The sequence below is a fragment of the Megalobrama amblycephala genome, linkage group LG12, assembly GCF_018812025.1.
Source record: "Megalobrama amblycephala isolate DHTTF-2021 linkage group LG12, ASM1881202v1, whole genome shotgun sequence".
NCBI lineage: Eukaryota > Metazoa > Chordata > Actinopteri > Cypriniformes > Xenocyprididae > Megalobrama > Megalobrama amblycephala.
Genome location: NC_063055.1, coordinates 16,393,471 through 16,417,709, shown reverse-complemented (window position 1 = coordinate 16,417,709; position 24,239 = coordinate 16,393,471). Strand labels below are relative to the sequence as shown.

At 36.0% G+C, this 24,239-nt stretch overlaps 2 protein-coding genes across 3 annotated transcripts in view; one reads left to right on the top strand and one right to left on the bottom strand.

Annotated features, from left to right (window-relative positions):
* Nucleotides 1–3,717, top strand: part of adamts13 (ADAM metallopeptidase with thrombospondin type 1 motif, 13) — a 30,110-nt gene extending 26,393 nt beyond the window's left edge. For both annotated transcript variants that reach the window (XM_048209181.1, XM_048209183.1), the window contains 2 exons: nucleotides 2,708–2,889; nucleotides 3,358–3,717. In XM_048209181.1, the coding sequence (XP_048065138.1) occupies nucleotides 2,708–2,889; nucleotides 3,358–3,531 (356 nt within the window). In that variant the 3' untranslated portion in view covers nucleotides 3,532–3,717. The remainder of the gene's footprint in view (nucleotides 1–2,707; nucleotides 2,890–3,357) is intronic.
* Nucleotides 3,718–4,730: 1,013 nt separating this feature from the next.
* On the bottom strand, nucleotides 4,731–23,649 carry zgc:154046 (Carnitine O-acetyltransferase-like). Its single transcript, XM_048209184.1, has 14 exons — nucleotides 23,318–23,649; nucleotides 21,237–21,515; nucleotides 20,666–20,784; nucleotides 17,662–17,715; nucleotides 17,409–17,574; nucleotides 16,138–16,312; nucleotides 15,551–15,729; nucleotides 15,322–15,422; nucleotides 13,803–13,922; nucleotides 13,581–13,703; nucleotides 11,413–11,548; nucleotides 10,692–10,754; nucleotides 10,392–10,529; nucleotides 4,731–5,057 (listed from the first exon to the last, which is right to left on the bottom strand). Exons 1-14 carry the CDS (start codon nucleotides 23,342–23,344, stop codon nucleotides 4,845–4,847), a joined length of 1,893 nt encoding a protein of 630 aa, XP_048065141.1. The 5' UTR covers nucleotides 23,345–23,649; the 3' UTR covers nucleotides 4,731–4,844.
* Between the last annotated feature and the right edge of the window lie 590 nt (nucleotides 23,650–24,239).

Here is a 24,239-nt window from a genome sequence, read left to right as displayed (position 1 = left end):
CTATGAGAACTTGAAAATAAAAGACTTGAAAACATGAACATAAACAAAACCTAGAACAGGCGTGACATATCCCACATGAAGTGGAAGTGGGCCTGGACCGTGGAGAAGAGGCAAGCCTGGACCATGGAGCAATAGCAGGCCGGGACTGTGGAGCAGTGCACGAGACCATGGGGGATCAGCCAGCCATGGTGGAGCCTGTGGAGATGGGAACCGCCAGGGCAGAGCTGGTGGAGGAGATGACCACCAAGCCAAGGGTGAACATGGCACCAGAGCAGAAGACCCTTTGGAAGTCAGGAGGCCATGGTGGAGCAGAGACCTGAATGGCCTTCATAACCATGACAGAGTGAGCAGGGGAAAATCTACAAAGCTAGACAAGGCACAGTGGAAACATGAAGGATGACATAAGACACACCTGAAAGCAATCAAACAATGAAACAATCAGAATAAAATATCTGCCCATGACAAGATGACATGAGGCACAAAGGAATCACATGACATGACAGGAAACTATGAGAACTTCTATGAAAACACTATGAGAACTTGAAAATAAAAGACTTGAAAACATGAACATAAACAAAACCTAGAACAGGCGTGACATATCCCACATGAAGTGGAAGTGGGCGTGGAGAAGAGGGAAGCCTGGACCAAGGAGCAATAGCAGGCCGGGACTGTGGAGCAGTGCACAAGGCCATGGGGGATCAGCCAGCCATGGTGGAGCCTGTGGAGATGGGAACCACCAGGGCAGAGCCGGTGGAGGAGATGACCACCAAGCCGAGGCTGAACATGGCACCAGAGCAGAAGACCCTTTGGAAGTCAGGAGGCCATGGTGGAGCAGAGACCTGAATGGCCTTCATAACCATGACAGAGTGAGCAGGGATGAGCAGGGGAAAATCTACCACAATGGCCTCCGTGGCCATGACATGAAGCATATGAAGTTTATGGATGGCCTCCGTGGCCGTGACAGGGAACACAGAGTTTTCTAAAGCGGACGCCACTACCTTGGGAGGAGCTGTAGTGGACGTCGCCACCTCTGGGGAAGTGTTTGTGGCCCACATACACAGAACAGCAGTGGCCATTAATGGAAGCATCGTGGACCTCTGGGACCACTGGGCTAGGAATCGTTGGTCTTGGGACCACCGGACTTGACCTACTCACCGCTCGCACTGACCTCAGAGGTGGATCTCGATAATTCTCGTCCACCCCGAGACAGATCCAGTGGCTGAGGAGATCTGTGGTGCACCAAGCTGATACTTTTGATTGGTAGTGTATCTAGAATGTCCAAGCTGCTCTTTTACCTACAACAAAAGTTGTTCTACAGAATAAAGTCTTATGGGTTTGACAAGATGGTAACACTTTAGTTTAGGGTCCAATTCTCACTATTAACTAGTTGCTTATTAGCATGCATATTACTAGGATATTGGCTGTTTTTAAGTACTTATTAAGCATATATTAATGCCTTATTCTGCATGACCATATTCTACATCCTTTAAAGGTGCCCTAGAATTAAAAATTGAATTTACCTTGGCATAGTTAAATAACAAGAGTTCAGTACATGGAAATGACATACAGTGAGTCTCAAACACCATTGTTTCCTCCTCCTTATATAAATCTAATTTGTTTAAAAGACCTCAGAAGAACAGGCAAATCTTAACATAACACAGACTGTTACGTAACAGTCGGGGTGTACGCCCCAAATATTTGCATATGCCAGCCCATGTTCAAGGCATTAGACAAGGGCAGCCAGTATTAACGTCTGGATCTGTGCACAGCTGAATCAACAGACTAGGTAAGCAAGCAAGGACAACAGCGAAAAATGGCAGATGGAGCAATAAGTAACTGACATGATCCATGATATCATGATATTTTTAGTGATATTTGTAAATTGTCTTTCTAAATGTTTTGTTAGCATGTTGCTAATTTACTGTTAAATGTGGTTAAAGTTACCATTGTTTCTTACTGTATTCACAGAGACAAGACTGTCGTTATTTTCATTTTTAAACACTTGCAGTCTGTATAATTCATAAACACAACTTCATTCTTTATAAATCTCTCCAACAGTGTGTAATGTTAGCTTTAGCCACAGAGCACTATCAAACTCATTCAGAATCAAATGTAAACATCCAAATAAATACCTATACTTACGCGATTAGACATGCTGCATGACGAACACTTTGTAAAGAACAATTTTGAGGGTTATATTAGCTGTGTGAACTTTGTTTATGCTGTTAAAGGCAAGCGCAAGCTCCGTGGGCGGGGAGCATGAGCATTTAAAGGGGCCGCAGCCTAAATCGGCTCATATTTAATGATGCCCCAAAATAGGCAGTTAAAAAAAATAATAATAAAAAAAAATTATGGGGAATATAGAGCTGAAACGTCACAGACACATTCAGGGGACACCTTAGACTTATATTACATCTTTTAAAAAGACGTTCTACGGCACCTTTAATCCCACTCAACACCTAAACTTAACAACTCCCTTACTAACTATTAACAAGCAAGTAATTAGGAGTTGTATTGAGGCAAAAGTCATAGCTAATAGTTAGTTAATAATGAGAATTGGACCCTAGAGTGTGACCGACAAGACATATGGCGAGTAAATGATGACAGAATTTTCATTACTGGCTGAACTATAAAAAATCTTTGTAGATTTAGCCAAAATGAAATAATCTGAAAGAATGTGACACAACATATATATCTTCCTCCAAAGTATGTGACGTTCAGCTGTTCACTCCATCCGGGCACATTGAGAATCCGATCAAGAGTCCAGCCACCTCCCCCTCTAACACTCAGAGCTGTCGCGTGTTCATTGATGCTCCTCCATCTCGGAAGATTCAGATCAGAGCACTTTCTGTGTTCAACAATACTGACACAAACTCAACATACATACTGGTAAGTCACTGTGTATCCATCCTTTTATATAAACATTCACTATTGTACGGGGTCAGTAATTTTTTTTTAAAATAAATTAATACTTTTATCATCAAGGATGCTTTAAATTAATCAAAAGTGACAGTAAAGACCTTTATAATGTTATAATAAAAATAAAAAAAATCATCTGGCTGACAAATAAAGAGATGTAATCATGCTATCTGTAATCTCTGTCTATAAGGGTTGGAATAAAGTGAAATTCAAGCAGTTTGTGTTAAAAAACACATAAGGAAACATTTGAGATGAAACAGTAAATACAGCTAATAGTGCACTGTGTTTTGTGGGTCATTTACCACCAAGATAGATACTGAACTGGCATTTAGTAAAAAATAAGTAGTCATGCAAGCACTAAGATTGTTAGACATTGTGGATGTGATGTCCCGTGGAAATTTGTGTGTTTTATGTTACTGTTTTCTTTTGCTTATCCAGATTCGTGATGTGGATGCCTTAAAGACGACCATATTCCGAGGGACACAGCTCTTCCTGTGGAGCTCCTCAGGAAGTAGGGCTGAAGTGGAATTCCACGGAGAGTATCAGCAAATCAAGGGAATGTTCAGGGCAGAGTATTCGTATATTAACCCTTCTGAAGAAGAACCAGTGTAGTTTGTAAGAGTGTTTCTAGTCCATATAGAGCCTTGGAGCATTTAAAAATCTTAATTTAGCCAGTTTAGCACACCAGAATCAGAACAGGAGGATTTATTAACTTTATATCAAAGATATATAATCTGAAGTATTGTCTTGTTTTGTCATATCATTTACAAACAAACATAATACAATTTACTGTTTATATATGAGTGCTTCTGTATATTTATTGTAATGAACATGAGTTAATCTGCTGACAATAATGTGTGCCAAGTCTAATCTAACCGCACAAAGAAATAAATAACAATCATAAAGTTTATTTTATGATATTTTAGTGAGTGATTTAGAATAGGTCAATGTGGCTTTGAGAGTTTTGGTTTAGAATAACAGTCCTACTTACCGTTTATAAAACTATCGTGAACCTCCTTAAAGCCCAAAGTACACTTTTTACACATACACTTAGTGTATGTATAGAGGCAAACACATAGTCATTCAAAGTATAGTCCATTTCAGGGGTTCCTAAACTTTTTTGATAGCCGAACCCCTTGGACCGAAAATATTTACTTGAAATACCCCCCTGAGATTTGAAGTACAACATCTCAGTAATTTAACAAAACCTTTGCATGTTCACGGTTCTCTGATATTGATTAATGGTCACATGGCATCCAAGTAAACATAAAATATTTGTATATAATCTCTATATAACCTTTTTTTAGTAATTGTTTTGATTGTAATGTGATGATGATGATGATGAAACTTAATGCGCACTGTCCACATATACTAGAGTACGCAAAAAAAATATAAAATAATAATAATAAAAATAAAAACTTGAGTATACTTTGGGCTTAACATGATATGGACTGGACATCAACAGCATTCTCATTCAACTTTTACAAACTGAAACCATAATGAACGTGTTTTTGTCCCAGTTTGTGTTTGAAGCAGCCTCTTCGTCCATAGTCACTTCCCTGAATAGTAAAAGTTTATAATTTCTGTGCCAATAGCATTATTAAAATACACTGCGAAACAATGACTGTTTTGAAACAGGTTTCCTGACTTCCAGCAGTCAATGTTGCTCAAAGATTTAAGAGCACCACATAGTCACATTGTTTATACTTTTTCGATGGAATTAACCTAAGAATGGTTTTCTTAGTTAACTTAAGTCTTTGAAATGAAAAAAAAATCTCACACATAACCATTAAAGATATGGAATACCTATATGAGCCAATAATACATGTCAGTTTAATGACACCGAAAGTGAGAAAAGCCTCCAGTCTGAAAAGGTTTCAGGGCTTCCGTGAGAGTTTCTTTTGCCATTAAAGAAGTGTCGTCACTCACTGGGCCTTAGACACCTGCTCCAGAAGGGTCTTCATGTCCAGAAGTGCTTCCTCGAGAAACATGGACAGTTTAGTGGCGTTGGTTTCTTCACAACTATTGAAGGCCGTCACCGCAAAGTTGATATGGTCATCCATGGGGTTGTAGCAGACACCGTAACCATCAGGGACCATGGGTCCAAAACACATATGGCAGTCTGTCTTTGATCCAACCTGAAAATAAAACAACCACAGCTTACGTGAAAATGCTATATTTCACAATAAGATAGATTTACAAAACAATCAAGCTCTTAAAAGGACAGTACACCCAAACAGCATAAGATATTTTGAATTTTGTTTTGAAACAGCATTGGTTCCCATTTTAATTACACTGACAAATAAAAACACAGAAACAATTTTCCAAATGAAAGTTCCGCAGATGAAAGAAAGTCATACAGGTGAGTAAATGACAGAATTTTTATTTTAGGTGAACTGTCCCTTTAAGAGATGAGAACAATTAAAGGGATAGTTCACCCAAAAATTAAAATTTGATGTTTATCTGCTTACTCCCAGAGCATCCAAGATGTAGGTGACTTTGTTTCTTCAGTAGAGCACAAATGATGATTTTTAACTCCAACTGTTGCGGTCTGTCAGTCGTATAATGAATGTCAATGGGAATTCCTATAAGAGTAAAAAAAACATGCACAGGCAAATCTAAATTAAACCCTGTGGCTCGTGACGACACATTGATGTCCTAAGACACGAAACGATCGGTTTGTGCCGATTTGTGTATTTATATCATTTTTTACCTCTAAAACACCACTATGTCCAACTGCCCTGCACATCCGGTTGGTGAGGTCTGAAAACGCGTTCTGATGACGGAAATGATCTCTCGCGCTTTGCTTCAATGAGTGCGAGACATTACTTCCGTTGTCAGAGCGCGTTCAGACCTCACCAACCAGATGTGCAGGGCAGTTGGACATAGTGGTGTTTTAGAGGTAAAAAATGATATAAATACTGTTTGGTTTCTCGCACAAACAGATCGTTTTGTGTCTTAGGACATCAATGTGTCGTCACGAGCTGCAGGGTTTTATTTGGATTTGTCTGTGCATGTTTTTTTTTACTCTTATAGACAAAGTTCCCATCGACATGCATTACATGACTGACAGACCTCAACAGTTGGAGTTAAAAATCATCATTTGTGTTCTACTGAAGAAACAAAGTCACCTACATCTTGGATGCGCTGGGGGTAAGCAGATAATCACCAAATTTTCATTTTTGGGTGAATTAAGGTTTTTGATGAAAACATTCCAGGATTATTATTCTTATAGTGGACTTCAATGGCCTTCAGACGGTTGAAGGTCAAAATTACAGTTTCAGTGCAGCTTCAAAGGGCTTTAAACGATACCAGACGAGGAATAAGGGACTTATCTAGCGAAACGATCAGTCATTTTCGAAAAAAATACAACAGTATATGCTTTATAAATGCAAATGATCACCTTTTCGTCCTACGCCTTCCCTATTTTACTTAGGGAAAAAACGGAACTGGCGGCGCGTTCGTTCCGTAAGTTGAATAGGGAAGGCGTAGGACATACAGTGTAAGCTTTTTGAAGAATACGGAAAGCGGAAGCACGTGCAAGGCGATCATTTGTGTTTATAAAGCATATACTGTTGTATTTTTTTTTTTAAATGACCGATCGTTTCGCTAGATAAGACCCTCATTCCTCATCTGGTATCGTTTAAAGCCCTGTGAAGCTGCACTGAAACTGTAATTTTGACCTTCAACCATTTGGAGTCCATTGAAGTTCACTATAAGGAGAATAATCCTGGAATCAAAAACCTTCATTTCTTTTTGACTGAAGAAAGAAAGAGTAAATTATCAGGAAAATTTTATTTGAAAGTGAACTAATCCTTTAAGAATCTCACCAGAAGTAGTAAGTCATCCAGGTATTTTTGCCTACATTTTTATAAATACTATGCATTCAGACATACTACTCATTTAACATCTTGTTATTTGCCTACTACATAGTAGGGAAGTAAGAATATTCAGATTCAGCCACTTCATTGTTGTTTTCACTTTTCCATTTTATGACGGGTGCCAACTAGCCTCAAGGTGCAATACCGCCACCTACTATGTTGGAGTGCCAACCAGCTACTGCTGCCTGATTATTTATGGTAATATAATTTGTGTAGTATTACATTATATCAGTATTTCATTTTTTAAATATTAAAGTTATCATCATTACCAGTATATTGCGACACCCTTAGTGCCAATACAGTTGTAAACACAGTTCCAAAACAATCCTTTCTTTGACTGGAGATAAAAGATATTGCTGAATAGCACATAAGTGTCCTCGGGGAAGCATTACTGCAACCCTATCAGATTTATGTATCTGTTAAATGTAAACTATATCAAAGGGCACCAACAAGACAGAATGATTTGCGAGGTATTACATGACAGTGAGACACTGTTACTTAGAGTATCCAGAGGGTTTTTAAATAGGACACAAGATCTTCCAGCTCTTTGAAACAAAAAAAGTTTCTCCATGTAGATTCTAACAACACCATAACCACCATGACCACCCATATTATCAATGCTTATTCAGTATTTAGCAAGAAAATAGTATAGATACACCAGAAGAAGATACTATAATTTCTTTTTATCTAGATTTGGGAAGTCTACCAAACATTGTGCAAGTCCTGGCTGAGGGTTAGCATTTATGCTAGTGCATTATGACCTTTCTAAAGGATCCCAATGTTACAGGCAGCTAAAGAATATTTGTAGCAAGGTCCCTTATCTCACTTCAGTCTTATCTTTTCCATGTTAATCCCATGTTGATGGGGGTAGGGGTCCTCCTCGGATGAAATCACTTGGCCGCCCTAGAATCCTACCTTTGGCCTACCTTTCGCCCTGTACTGCAGTACAGTACAGTACTACTAACTTATAAAGATTGAGTTTGCTGCAAGTAAAGTCTGTTAAATCATTGATGCAACTTAAGAAATTACATTTTTATTTTTGTGTAGCTCAACATTTTTGAGTAAACCCTTATACTTGTATTATTATTTTTAAGTTTACTGAGCGATATAAAGATTTCAAGTTCACAGATTTCAAGTTCACAGCATGCTTTGTGTCACAATCTGTAAGGGAGAATAAATATTGAAATTGAGTGTTATTTTGTGTGTTTTTCACAAGATTAATACATGGGAAGCTGTGCTATTGTGTAATGTTCTGTTATTTTGGTATTTATGGCCCGGTTTCACAGACAGGGCTTAGCCTAAACCAGGATTAAACCTTAGTTCAATTAGAATATTTAAGTAACTTTTATAAATGTACAGCAGAAAAAAAAAAACATTACTGGTGTCCATCTTGAGACAAAACAATGGCACTGACTTATTTTAAAACATGTCAGTGGGAGCTGCTTTCAGTTAAAACAGCTCAAACATGCATTTTAGTCTAGGACTAGCTTAAGCCTTGTCTGTGAAGCCGGGGGTAAATGTGTTTCTGTGAAGAGTAGTGTCTGTGATTAGGTCGAGAATGGGCTGCCAAACTTCAAGGCTATAAATACTGCATGTTGATTAACAGTTTATGCAAGTAAATAGTGATAGTCTCTTTGATAGTTACATTAGCGCATGCTGGTGCTAACTAACACTTAACTGTAAAGATTAGGTGTTAGTTTATTAAATATTTCAATTAAATTGTAATTACTGAATTTGTGTAGTATAAAATAATATTTTTTAGGTTCTACTAAAATAATCTTTGAGTTGTTTACTTAAATGTTTTGAGTATTCTGAACTTATTGGGTTTTACAACCACTGCATCAAAATAATTGAAAAATAATAAACATTACGTATGGTAAACAATAGTTTTAAGTACAGTGGACTTAAACAATAAAGGTGCCCTCGAATGAAAAATTGAATTTATCTTGGCATTGTTAAATAACAAGAGTTCAGTACATGGAAATGACATACAGTGAGTCTCAAACTCCATTGTTTCCTCCTTTTTATATAAATTTCATTTGTTTAAAAGACCTCCGAAGAACAGGCGAATCTCAACATAACACCGACTGTTACGTAACAGTCGGGGTGTACGCCCCCAATATTTGCATATGCCAGCCCACGTTTCCAACATTATAAAAGGCATTAGACAAGGGCAGCCAGTATTAACATCTGGATGTGCACAACCAAATCATCAGACTAGGTAAGCGATAGCGAAAAATGACAGATGGAGCAATAATAACTGACATGATCCATGATAACATGATATTTTTAATGATATTTGTAAATTGTCTTTCTAAATGTTTCGTTAGCATGTTGCTAATGTACTGTTAAATGTGGTTAAAGTTACTATTGGTTATTACTGTATTCACGGAGACAAGAGAGCCGTCGCTATTTTCATTTTTAAACACTTGCAGTCTGTATAATGCATAAACACAACTTCATTCTTTATAAATCTCTCCAACAGAGTAGCATTAGCCGTAAGCCACGGAGCACTATCAAACTCATTCAAAATCAGAAGTAAACAATATAACAGTATACAATACTCACATAATCCGCTGCATGCATGCCGCATGCATGACGAACACTTTGTAAAGATCCATTTTGAGGGTTATATTAGCTGTGTAAACTTTGTTAAGGCACTGTTCAAGGCAAGCGCGAGCTCTGTGGGCGTGGACCACGGGATTTAAAGGGGCCGCAGCATAAAATCGGCACGTTTATAATGATGCCCCAAAATAGGCAGTTAAAAAAAATTAATAAAAAAAAATCTATGGGGTATTTTGATCTGAAACTTCACAGACACATTCAGGGGACACCTTAGACTTATATTACATCTTTTAAAAACATAATCTAGGGCACCTTTAAATAAAACAAAAATTAAACAATTTCAGTTTGACTTAATTGTTATTTTTAATTATTCTTTACTTAAAAGATTTGAGTTGCTTTACTTAAATTGTTTGAGGTAATCGATAATTTTTTTGAAATATTTTTGAGTACTCTGAACTTATTGGGTTTTACAGTGTAAGACATGGTGTTAACTGATTGTGAGGCACATTTAGGATTGTTTTGTGAACCAGACACAATGTAAAGCAGCCCAGCTATGCAAACTCACACAAAACATAAGAAAGCATTGCTACTCAATTCACATGCAAAGAGGTTAACTAATAATAACAGAGGTCATTTACATATAGAAGTCTTAAAGGTGCAGTAGAAAGAATAAACAAAAAACAAGCCTGGTAAAATATAAGGTGAGAGGATGGAATTGGTCAATGGTCAAAATGACCACTTACAATGACCATCATTGTAAGTGGACTTTGTGGATTTATGGTTCATTTATGAGTTTGTAATTTTTGAACTTGACACCTCATTTTTATTTTACTTAAAAAGGTGGACAATATATTATTTAAAAAACAGAAGAAAGTCTAATATGAGATGGCATAAGAGTGAATAAATTCCAGTCTAATTCCCATAAATAGCAAATCTCTGTGTGCACAGATTGTTATTAAGCACCCAGAAGAGAAGTGACAATCATATTTAGCTGCAGTGTGTAAATGGCCTGGAACAGCCACAAACCTGACTTGTGTAGAGATTAAAATGTGAAGACACAGCATATGATGTGTCCATGAAGATCTCAGGTAAAGATGTCAGATCCTCAATGGCCACCATCTTTAGACCCAGCATGTGCCTCTCTACACCCTGCCCATGGATGGCCTGATTACAGAGGAAACAAAAACTGAGATCAGGAGGAGGCAAAAAGAGAGGCAAAATTGTAACACAACATCAATAAAAAAAATAAATAAAATTTTAGATCATATTTATTGAGAATTTATGATAACATGACAAACAAATGTTTAAACATTATATGACACTCACCATGTGTGTGTGCTCTCTGTGGACTTTGATCGCCTTTTCGAGCAGCGCTGCTTTCTCACCATTCTGCAAATGTGAAAATGAAACAATATGGACATAAATAATAACATGGAAACTGAACTTAAAGGGTTAGTTCACCCAAAAATGAAAATTCTGTCATTTATTACTCACCCTCATGCCGTTCCACACCCGTAAGACCTTCGTTAATCTTCAGAACACAAATTAAGATATTTTAGTTGAAATCCGTTTTCAGTTGAAAATCGCGTGTCAAACTGCCAACAGCCGAAATCACGTGACTTTGGTGCTCCGACAGCAGATTCGACACACTGATTCATCTGTGCTCTGATGCTTCCTGAAGCAGTGTTTTGAAATCGGCCATCACTAAATAAGTCGTTATTTAGTTTTTTTGCCGCTCCAAAAATATTCTTGTCGCTTTATAATATTAATATTCAACCACTGTACTCACATGAACCGATTTAAATATGTTTTTAGTACCTTTATGGATCTTGAGAGAGGAAGTGTCCATTGCTCCCTATGGAGGCCTCACTGAGTCATCGGATTTCAACTAAAATATCTTAATTTGTGTTCTGAAGATTAACAAAGGTCTTACGGGTTTGGAACGGCATGAGGGTAAGTAATAAATGACAGAATTTTCATTTTTGGGTGAACTAACCCTTTAATCAAGAGTGACAAATGGGAATGATACTAAAATGTAAACTTGTACATTTTTTGATGGATCATCCATGGCTTGTGTGAACTGGAGCGATTCTGTGGTGGTGGATCGAATGGCTTCCGTTCTGCCCAGTTTAAACATGCGTAAGGAGGCGCTCTCGTAGGTCGGACAGCACATCTGATACATCCTAACACAGGAACAAGATCTATCATCAGTGGATTGGCGTGGTTATGGGTTCATAAAAAATTATTTTGAAGAGCACAAACACACAAAAAGACCCCACACTTTAATTTAATACATACACAAGTTTGCTAATAACATATACTTTTTTATCCACATGCAATTAAATATTATGTAAAAGTAAGCAAATGCTGGGAGGAAACCAGTTTCCAATGACGTTTCTCCACTTCTAGAATTCATTGCATGTTTTAATGCAATTCTCCACTTCCAGAATGCATTGCATGTTTTAAAGGCAAAGTATGTCATTTATATGCCACTAGTGGCACTGAACTAAGTAAAGCTTGGGGTACTAACAAGGACCAACGAGTATGAACCTGAAGAAAGTGCATCCATCCAAAGCAAAACTACTCCACACTCCACACACCTTTTGCTTTGGATGGATGCACTTTCTTCAGCTCATACTTGTTGGTCCTGTTCAATGCCATTGTAAAGCTTAGATGCTTTGGATATTTATTAATATAACTCCGATTGTGTTCATCAGAAAGAAGAAAGTCATATACACCTAGCATGGCTTGAGGGTAAGTAAAGCTTGTGGTAATTTTCATTTTAAAGTGAACTAATCATTTAATCACACAGCCCTAACTTGCACTTAATTTATCCACAAGTGATCAAGGGATTAGGGCTTTCCATTTAAACCCATTGCAAGGGTTCTGCCAGTAGTGGGCATTTGTGCAATGTAAGCAATGACGTACAGTACAGTCCAAAAGTTTGGAACCACTAAGATTTTTAATGTTTTTAAAAGAAGTTTCGTCTGCTCACCAAGGCTACATTTATTTAATTAAAAATACAGTAAAAAACAGTAATATTGTGAAATATTATTACAATTTAAAATAACTGTTTTCTATTTTAATCTATTTTTAAAAGTAAGTTATTCCTGTGATGCAAAGCTGAATTTTCAGCATCGTTACTCCAGTCTTCAGTGTCACATGATCCTTCAGAAATCATTCTAATATGCTGATTTGCTGCTCAATAAACATTTATGATTATTTTCAATGTTGAAAACAGTTGTGTACTTTTTTCTTCAGGATTCCTTGATGAATAGAAAGTTCAAAAGAACAGCATTTATCTGAAATACAAAGCTTCTGTAGCATTATACACTACCGTTCAAAAGTTTGGGGTCAGTAAGAATTTTTATTTTTATTTTTTTGAAAAGAAATTAAAGAAATGAATACTTTTATTCAGCAAGGATGCATTAAATCAATCAAAAGTGGCAGTAAAGACATTTATAATGTTACAAAAGATTAGATTTCAGATAAACACTGTTCTTTTGAACTTTCTATTCATCAAATAATCCTGAAAAAAAATATTGTACACAAATATTTTGTACAATTGTACACATTAAATGTTTCTTGAGCAGCAGATCAGCATATTAGAATGATTTCTGAAGGATCATGTGACACTGAAGACTGGAGTAATGATGCTGAAAATTCAGCTTTGCATCACAGGAATAAATTACTTTGTGAAATATATTCAAATAGAAAACAGTTATTTTAAATTGTAATAATATTTCACAATATTACTGTTTTTACTGTATTTTTAATTAAATAAATGTAGCCTTGGTGAGCAGACGAAACTTCTTTTAAAAACATTAAAAATCTTAGTGGTTCCAAACTTTTGGACTGTACTGTACATCTGAGTGAAGAAGACGGATGGAAGTTAGCGAGGAAAGGGCATAAAAAAGTGGACTTAAATGCAGCCCTACAAATGACTGACTTATATCGCTCTGCACAAGTCTTCTGCAAGTCAGAAGAAAGTATTTTAACATAAAAAAATTACATACTTGACCTTTAAAGACGCTGACAAGAAGAAATGTAGCATAAATTGCATGCATGCAACCTAGGAAATGAAGTGAGAGAAGCCATTTGGATGTAAAAACAAAATACTATCTGAAGGACTATACATTTTTAGGGAATTTTAAAGACGATTTGTTCAGAGATGAGCTTCTAGTGCATTTTTCAGCACTAGGGTGTCAAACTTACCTGTAGTATGCCAACTGCAGAGCCATTTGGATGAATGCGTCTGGACTCAATTTATGAGACCTCGGGAATTTTCTTCCATAGTGTGAGAAGTTGAGCACTCGAACATCCAGTTCATGCACCATTCTATACATAAGAGGATCAAGGAAGTACAAAATTTAATATTCATTTATTACATGTGAATATTGATTCAAACCCCACTATAACAGTTTGAAATGTTCTCACATGTTCATGTTCTGTTTGGCTTTCTCAATGTCCTTCTTGATTTCTGGCGTGATGTTAAATCGAAGCTTTAGTGGCATAGGTAGTGGAATCATGGGAGTTCGTACCGTCTCATTTCTCCTCCTGTTAATATACATGTTGCAAAACATATCTAAAAACTTTCTGAACAACAATAAAGTTTCACAAAAAAGCAACAACACAATCTGATCAAACCTATTCGGTGCCACAATACTATATTTGTTAGAGGCCAATATTAGAGATTTTTTGATTTATTGGTACTGGCTGATATTTGATGCTCATTTCCTTGTTTTTAGATTACCATTGCCATCATATAATGCTCACTTAAAATTAATCTTAAATAACAATAATAATTTCATAATACTGTTAAATGTAATCTTCAGCAAATCTCAAAAGGAACATCAATTTTAATACTGTTATAATGTGTGATGCAGAACAGAGTAAAATTTTAATATTAGTCATTTATCTGTTATCTATGAAAATAATTATTGGCTGATCAGTGTGTATCTGCTGGTTATACAATTTACATTCAAATGTTTGGGGTTATTGAGAAATTGTAAAATAAATTATGGGTTAGTTCACCCCAAAATGAAAATTCTGTCATTAATTACTCACCCTCATGTCGTTCCACACCCGTAAGACCTTCGTTCATCTTCGGAACACAAATTAAGATATTTTTGATGAAATCAGATGACTCAGTGAGGCCTCCATTGACAGCAAGATAATTAACACCTTCAAATGCCCAGAAAGGTACTAAAGATATATTTAAAACAGTTCATGTGACTACAGTTGTTCAAGCTTAATGTTATGAAACAACGAGAATACTTTTTGTCTTCAAATCAGTGGTTCATAAAGATTTGTTGTTGTTTCATAACATTAAGGTTAAACCACTGTAGTCACATGAACTGTTTTAAATACGACTTTAGTACCTTTCTGGGCATTTGCAAGTGTTAATTATCTTGCTGTCAATGGAGGCCTCATTGAGCCATCAGATTTTATCAAAAATATCTTAATTTGTGTTCCGAAGATGAACGAAGGTCTTATGGGTGTGGAACAACATGAGGGTGAGTAATTAATGACAGAATTTTCATTTTTGGGTGAACTGTTTAATACTTTTATTTAGCATGGATGCACTAAATTGATCAAAACTGTTTTCAACACTGATAATAATAAGAAATGTTTCTTGAGCATCAAATCATCAGATTAGAATGATTTCTGCAGGATCATGTGACAATGTAGACTGGAGCAATGATGCTGAAAATTCAGATTTGCCATCACATGAATAAATTACATGTTATAATATATAAAACAGTTATTTTAAATTGTAATAATATTTCACAATATTACAGTTTTAACATTTTTTATCAAATAAATTGGGCCTTAGTGAGACCTATTTCATTTAAAAAATCGTACCGACCCCAAACTTTTGAACGGTAGTATATATTTCTTGCTGAAAATTCCTTTTAAAAATCTAATGGAGAATTATATGATGTCATATCCTTACATATAGTCAACAACATGGTCAACCAGGAAAACAATGGGAGGTCCCTCAGCTGCAGCATGTTCATAGGTGAGTCCACACGATCCGTCCTCGCCAATTATGAACTGTGGGAAACAGAAAAGAGTGCAGGTAAAGAATAATGATCTCTATATATCTGGATTCATATCTACTCTGTGAGCATAGACTGGATTCAATGATCATGTATGCACAGATATAAAAGCATGATAGTAACCTGCAGCGTTTTGTCAAACCAGCGGTTTCCACTGTTCCAGCGACTGCCTCCGCCATGGAGCATTTGAGCAGCCACCTTGTTATGGTACATCTCATCTGACACGCTTGGCTTTGGAGCATCAAGACACACTGTGAAGATGCTCTTCTGGATTGCCCGCACTGACTCCTTATTTGTCTTGTCTGGAAGAGTGTAAAGATGAGTGGCACAGGCATAAACAGGAAAAATAAACACCATGTCCACTAACCAACACAATGACCCGTACTGAATAATTCATGTGAGCTCCAGAGTGGAAAAATGAAGCAGGGTTCACAGGCTATTTAGAATGGCACAGTCCTATTTGGAATTTATGTAAATTATGCAAATCTGAGAAAAAAATTACTTTAAATTTAATTTGAATAATTAGCGAATTAAGATTACTTATAGACATATTAATAAATAAGATTATTTGGTATTTTAAATAATTAAAATAAAAATTAAATACATTTTTGATTACTAAATAAGTCTTTGTAGAAAAAGACCTAGCCTGTTCCTGTTAACATACAAAGGCTCCATCAAATCCACAGCATGGAACTTTCCACTCAACTCACCCTTGATAAGGTTGTTGTAGGCCTTGCCCCAGGTGTTACGGTGGTTGGACGTCAGGATGCCAACCGGCTCTTTATTGGTCTGAAGGGAAGTATTCCAGATCTTTTCCAGCTGAACATAGATCTGATCTACAGTCAGTGGTGAACCATCACTGTTGTACACATCCAGAACAAAGAACTGAGGAACACAGAAAGAAGGACAGTATGTGAGATAAAGAGAAAAAAGGAAATATTTATATTTATTTTATATTTAAATATTTATCTTTATTCATTTACAAACAAAATTGACTTTAAAGGATTAGTCCACTTTCAAATAAAATTTTCCTGATAATTTACTCACCCCCATGTCATCCAAAATGTTCATGTCTTTCTATATTCAGTCGAAAAGAAATGAAGGTTTTTGATGAAAACATTCCAGGATTTTTCTCCTTATAGTGGACTTCAATGGCCTCCAGACGGTTGAAGGTCAAAATTACAGTTTCAGTGCAGCTTCAAAGGGCTTTAAACGATACCAGACGAGGAATAAGGGTCTTATCTAGCAAAACGATTGGTCATTGTAAATGTATATGATTTATATAAACAAATGATCGCCTTCTAAGTGTTTCCGCTTTCCGTATTCTTCAAAAAGCTTATAAGCTCAAAGTGGTTGACCAATCAAAACACACTGACTACTCAGAGCACATTGAACTTTTTGGAAGGAGGAGCTTCATAGTAGGGATGGGCGATACCAAACTTTTTTTTAATTCTTTATGATACGGATACTTTTTGTTACAATTATAATGATACCAACATTGATACCAATAGAGTGCCCCAGGGATGACGCGTTTTTTCCATAGACCTGGCAAATTATTTTGTCTGAGATTGATACCAGTTATCTAAAAAGACATGGATAAATAAACAAACAAACATTTTCTTAGAAAAACTAAAATCTGAATGTTTATTGTACAGAAATCTTACTGATTTGTCTCTTGCATAATAATTTGGAACGCAGTGTATATGGAGAATAATCCTGGAATGTTTTCATCAAAAACCTTCATTTCTTTTCGACTGAATATAGAAAGACATGAACATTTTGGATGACATGGGGGTGAGTAAATTATCAGGAAAATTTTATTTGAAAGTGGACTAATCCTTTAATTGTGTTAGATCCAGGGTGGAAAAAACATGGCAACAACACACTACTAACGCAACTCAACCAGGCCTCGCCCCCTTTACTTTGCATAGGTCCAAAGTTTTTTTTTTTTTGAAAGAAGCCTGAAAGTGTAGCAAAGCACCTGAAAGTTGTGGACCACTGTGATGTGCGTAGGAGGGTTCTTTCCATTTGCGTGGTTCACCACAGTGTCCCTCTTGGGTCCAGGGATCCGACATGAAGACAGCACCTGGTAATACTGGTCCATGCACAAAGGCTTGCCCCCCAGATATTCCACGGGCAATGTTTCACTATGCCACAGTAAATAATGTTGATTAAAACAAACTGATAAATTTGGACATTTTCCAATTGCTTAAGAAAATAAGAAAATAACTCACCTATCAATCATACTTTTGAAATCCAAAACACCAGCAATGAGTTTAGCAGCAAATCTATAAAAGAGAATGCTTGAACTGCTAAATCTGAACAGAAAACATATTATGACGCTTTTTGGGAAACAAGCACACAGATCAAAAAGATTGATTTTATATAATAATTGTTGTCATTCACACTAAAGACAGTCAGCTTTAAAAACATTATTAAGCTGTGCCAAAAAAAAAAAGAGCAGACTATAGATATCATGTAACAGAGGACAACACAGTTATGTAAACATACAAACACCACTGTACAACACATGTAATGTTTATATTTCTCATGGTGGTTTTATATAACCTGATACTATCCTATGTAGTAAACAAGTATCTGCCTTTATTTGAAAATGTCACTATTGGTGTTGATTGCACAGATATAAGGGCAAATCTAAAAATGAAACACGGGCGAATCTGAAGTGCACATCCCTTTGAAAAAACAGTCCAGGCAGTGCCATGAGTAGCACATATGCCAAAAATAGCCAAGCAAAGCTAGAACGCTGTGTAAAGGTCGATGTGAAACTTAAAACCCCAAATCTGAAGACCTCTCCAAAATCAATTCAATGCTCTCTGCTTTTCAAGAATATATCCAAATATGTGTAGGCATGCTCTGGGCTAATGACTATCAAGGGGTTTGAACCTGGAAGTATCATGAACTCTCACCATTGTACTCTTGAGCAATGACACTTAATCCCATGTTGAAGAAGTCGTCAGAATGTCCTTGTGAAGGTTACTACTGTATTAGTCACTTTAGATTTAAATATCAGCTAATTAATAATAAATATAGGCTACGCTACAGTTCAAAAATTTGGGGTCGGTACAATTTTGAATGACTCTGAAGACAAAGACAAAGTCTCTCACGCTCACCAAGGCTAAATGACAAAATACAGTAAAAAACAGTAATGTTGTGAATTGTTATTAAAATTTAAAATAACTGTTTTCTATTTTAATATATTTTAAAATGTAATTTATTCCTGTGATGGCACAGCTGAATTTTCAGCAGCCATTACTCCAGTCAGAGACCCATGATCATTCAGAAATCATTCTAATACAGTTGTGGCCAGAATTATTAGCCCCCTTCATAAATATGATCAAAGATGACTCTAAAAATAAATCTGCATTGTTTATCCTTTTGATCTTTAATTTATAAAATTAGCAAAAATCTAACCTTTCATTGAAGGAAAAGAATTGAAAGTGGGGGGGAAATCACATGTTTTTCTCCAAAACACGTTACCCACAATTATTAGCACCCTTTTATTCAATACTTTTTGCAACCTCCTTTTGCCAAGAGAACAGCTCTGAGTCTTCTTCTATAACACCTGATGAGTTTGGAGAACGCCTGATGAGTTTGGAGAACACCCGAGAAGAGATCAGAAACAATTCCTCCATACAGAATCTCTCCAGATCCTTCAGATTCCCAGCTCCATGTTGGTGCTTCTTCTCTTCAGTTCACTCCACTCATTCTCTTTAGGGTTCAGGTCAGGGGACTGGGATGGCCATGTCAGAAGCTTCATTTTGTGCTCAGTGACACATTTTTGTGCTGGTTTTGATGTTTGTTTTGGATCATTGTCCCGACGGATGATCCAACCACAGCCCATTATAAGATTTCTAGCAGAAGCGGTCAGGTTTTGATTTTTTATCTGTTGGTATTTGATAGAATCCATGATACGATATATCTGAACAAGATGTCCAGGACCTCCAGCACAAAAATAGGCCCACAACATTAAAGATCCAGCAGTATATTTAACCATGGGCATGGGGCACTTTTTATCCATGTGTGCACCAAACCCATCTGGTGGGTTTGCTGCAAAGAAGCTCTTGTTTTAGTCTCATCTGACCATAGAAGCTCATCCCGTTTGAAGTTCCAGTCTTGTCTGACAACTGAATATGCTGAAGATTGTTTCTGGATGAGAGCAGAGGATTTTTCTTGAAACCCTCTGAAACAACTTGTGGGGATGTAGGTGCTGTTTGATCATTTTTTTAGGCTTTCTGAGACTCAAGACTCTATAAATCTCTGCAATTCTCCAGCTGTGATCCTTGGAGTGTCTTTGGCCACTCAAACTCTCTTCCTCACCGCACATTAGGACGATTTAGACACATGTCCTCTTCCAGACAGATTTGTAACATCTTTAGTTGATTGGAACTTCTTAATTATTGCCCTGACAGTGGAAATGGGGATTTTCAATGCTTCAGCTATTTTCTTACAGCCACTTTCTATTTTGTGAAGCTCGACAATCATTTGCTGCACATCAGAACTATATTCTTTGTTTTTTCTCATTGTGATGAATGATTAAGGGAATTTGGCCTTTGTGTTTCCTCATGTTTATACTCCTGTGGAACAGGAAGTCATGGCTGGACAATTTCATGTTCATGATCACCCCAGTGAGCTAAAATTTTTTAAATATGAATGGGAATATACTTCAGAGATATTTTACTCATAAAAAATTCTAGGGGTGCTAATAATTGTGGGCAACGTGTTTTGGAGAAAAACATTTATTCATAATGTGATTTTCCCCCCACTTTCAATTCTTTTCCTTCAATGAAAGGTTAGATTTTTGCTAATTTTATGAATTAAAGATCAAAAGGATAAACAATGCAGATTTATTTTTAGAGTCATCTTTGATCATATTTATGAAGGGGGCTAATAATTCTGGCCACAACTGTATGCTGATTTGTTGCTCAAGAAAATGTTTTTTTATTATTATTAATGTTGAAAACTGTTGTGTTGCTTAATATTTATGTGGAAATGTCGATGTAAAATTCTTTACTATCATTTTTTATACTTTTATCAGTTTAATTCGTCCTTGCTGAATAAAAGTATTAACTTATTTTTTAAAAATCTTACTAACCCCAAACTTTTGAATAGTAGTGTATTTAAAATGTTATATATATTTCAAACACACTTTAGTTTTCAACACTTATATTTGCTCAATTGTTTCTCATTGGGCACGTAAATGTAACCGTCGTCACCAACCTCATTTGTCCCTGGCGGTCTTGGAAGTGCATTTTGGGTAAAACGACCCCTGGGCTTGTGTACATCGCAACAGGCATTCGAGAGTCCAGGTAGGCTGACTGCATCCACCAGTCAGAGAGCTGGATCATACAATAACAGGAGGAATAATATGAAAATTTGGAGTATTTAAAAGTTTACTACACATGCAAAATAAAAGTACTGTGTACTAAAAAGTAAACTTTGTCAGTGGTTATTATACTTTTTTTAGAATAGTATCCTGTTTTTACCAAGTTGTCATTCCAAAACCCTGCCTCCACAGACATGCCAACAAACAGAGATCTGCCTTCACATTTTCTGAATGGCTAACATGCAGGCACAGTCATTTTTTCTTTTGCTGTTTACAGATTTTTATTAGTGTGTGATTTCTCACCACACTTGTTTCAATAATATCTATCAGGAAGTAAGGATATTTTATGCGTGGTATTAAAATAAAGTATTTTGTAAAATGCTAAAAGTAAATAATCATAACTAGTAAATTGTTTTAAAAGTATGTGATTATACAGTTATAATGATTTATGGCACACCAGCGCACCCAGTTTTCGGTTTTGCGTGCCCGGCGCTCGAGGCTCTTCTGCAGTCTCTCTCCCACACCACCAGGCCGGAGGAACTCCTTCATGAGCTCGCGTGTGTGCGCCATCTCCTCTTCGCAGATCAGCGGCTCGAGCGATCCCAGATACCTCGTGCATGTCTGCTGCAGCGGCGGAACAGGCAGCTTTGGCAGACTCTCCTGATGGACCAGCGTCCGGTCAGAAATCTGAACAACCGGCACTGGAGTTGGTAGTCGACAGGGCTTCACCAGGCTCGCCCTTGTCTAAAAATACAGATGATTATGAACACTGAATTTTTTTAAAGGACATGCAATATAATAACCCACTCTGTAGAAGTGAGATTAAAAAATTAATACACTTTTTTATTTTTTTCACAAAAAATAAATAAATGTAAAGTTTAATAACATTATAGTTTTAACATTATAAAATAATATTTTTTAATAAAAATAGTCAGGCATGTGCAACCCCAAGTGTTGCTCAAGCACCTGCCCTTTTGGTCTCTGACAAGATAAGTGACAAGATAAGTTTTTGCAAAACATATTATTTAAATCACATATAATAATCATATATATATATATATATATATATATATATATATATATATATATATATATATATATATATATATCTGCAAAATTCAAGACATGATTTGTTCCAGATTGATTTTTTTTCTTTTGTTTTTATATTATGATATAGTTAAGCAATATCAAACAGACAAAAGTGCTGTTTTCCTGAATATCAGCACGAACGCAAATATCAGATTCATTTTAATACAACAGTTCAATAAACAATAAGTTCATATTAATTTAAATTAATTCTAGACACATATTGTGCATTTTGACAGTTTTTTTTTCCACAAACGGAAATACTTCCAAACAAAACAGAACAGTTGCATCTCCCTGAAACATACAGAATGGTGTTTTGTTCATGAATGAATCAGCTGGTTTGAACGATTCAATGAATTAATGATTTCACTCACTTATTAAGAAATGCTGCCACTTACTTGCAGTTTCAGTTCCATATAAGTATCGTATATAGAAAAGTTTCTTTTCATTTTTTCATTTCATATCTCTAGGCCTATATTCAAAATGTTAAATTTTAAACACTAATTTCATAACATCATGCAACTGTAAATGCAGAGTAAATAGATATAAATAATAATAGTATAATAATAAATAGTATTTTCTGTCAGTAATCCACCACGTTGATTTTGCTCATACTATTTAGCATAACGCCAACAAATTACATATTTATTTAAATATAATTTAAAGAAGTTCTACAGTATGTAGTGTAATTGAAGGCGAATTATGAGAGGGTGCCCTTTATTTTTACCTTGAGCAGCTTGCCCAAGTGTCTGTGCATGGCCATGAAAATAGTAATAAACTAGTTATTATTTTAATATTCTGCAGCTTAGGCGTCATGTGCTCAAAAGAGTTATTGTGCAATTAATTAATTCAGTTTAAGTATCTTATAAATTCACTGGGTTTTAAAAAAAAATATATAAAATCCCTCTAAAAGGTTAAATAAAATCCCTTGAAAATTCAAAGGCAAATTCTGTCTCTTAATAAAAATCACTTTATTCTAGCAATGGTATGAAGGGAGACTTGTGGTATTGAAAACCGCTCTTTCACGACGACCTTTCAGCACACTGTTTACAAACTTGTAGCCTAACTAACGTTGTTTGAACAGACTATTACATGGTAAATATTGATCGGCGATGTGTCTCGTTGTCGAAGTACATGCAGTGGCATCCGTGTTTCTTGACAACACAACTGACATTTTTGTTGCTGATGTCCTCTAATTATGCGGGTCATCTCAGCGTGTCATAATTCATTTGTCATGTTTTTAGATAGGCTACTCGTAACAACGAAATGACGCACAACAAATGCATAGCCTACAATGTTTCAGATCAAGAAAATATAAGCGATGGATAAAAACAGACGCGCAGCCCACATGAAAAGTATTGTGGGGCGTTACTGCTACTATTGGTGCATAAAACTTTGGCAGGCGTTCAATTAACTGTTAAATTCATTGCGTTTGTTGGTTATGATTAACCATCACTTACCGCAGTTCTGGTCAAGACGCAGAGCATGATGTCACGCAAATGATCTTGGAGAATTCAACTGACAGCTAAAGAACAGGACCTCCCCGACATTATGCGCTCCAAGGGCGACCAAAACTTTCTTGACAAGTTGCAACACGGGTCGTACACCTTCGCCCTCGCTCGGATAAGATTGACAACTACAGCTACCAGTTTATTTTGCCCCTGAATGACTTGCACTGATGTGGCGAGGAACCGAATAAAGAAAATATAAATTATAGCTATACGGTATTTATATAAAAGTATTTGTAACGATAACGTCCATATCTAATTCCTTTATTTATGTATCAGTTAAAATGTAGGGTGTTATTTAAAACCATAGACATATATGGGTAAAACAAATAAACATTGCCATCTGTCGGCCTATTTGGACGTTCACAACGTCATCGCTAAGCGACCGTCCATGCATGCGCTCTAAAATCTTTTTAGACATTCAGCTGGATGCATCAAAGAATTCCTGCAAGAATACCTGCGATTATTGTTTTTTTTAAAAAGAGTAATATTTTATATATTTGGAGACACTGAGAGGGATTAAAAGTCCCAAAGCAAAGTATTTGTATTCTTTATTGGGGGATTTTGGTTTTATAGCCTAATATAAAAACCTCCTACTCCCATACTTTTTGTTTTCTTTTTATTCATTTACTTTAATTTATTGTTTGGTATGTTGTGTAGAATGTGATGTGAAAATTGAATGTAATCCCAGTCTTTGTAATTCTTTCAGTTATGGCTGCTTTTCTGTTAATGTTCAACAAGTATATACAAGTATATATATATATATATATATATATATATATATATATATATATATATATATATATATATATAATCCTTTTAGACTTGACAACTTATAAGGAATCGGTGAATTTATTAATAATCATTTAATGTA

Bases quoted from the DNA above. Each gene is read 5' to 3' on its own strand.
- zgc:154046 (XM_048209184.1), bottom strand. From the start codon at position 23,344: ATGCTCTGCGTCTTGACCAGAACTGCG. The intron at 13,923-15,321 runs GTAAGGATATGA...GTATATTAACAG, and splicing joins GACCATGTTGTTGACTATAT to GAGGAGAAATGAGACGGTAC. The intron at 11,549-13,580 runs GTAAGTTTGACA...TTCCTGTGTTAG, and splicing joins CTGCAGTTGGCATACTACAG to GATGTATCAGATGTGCTGTC.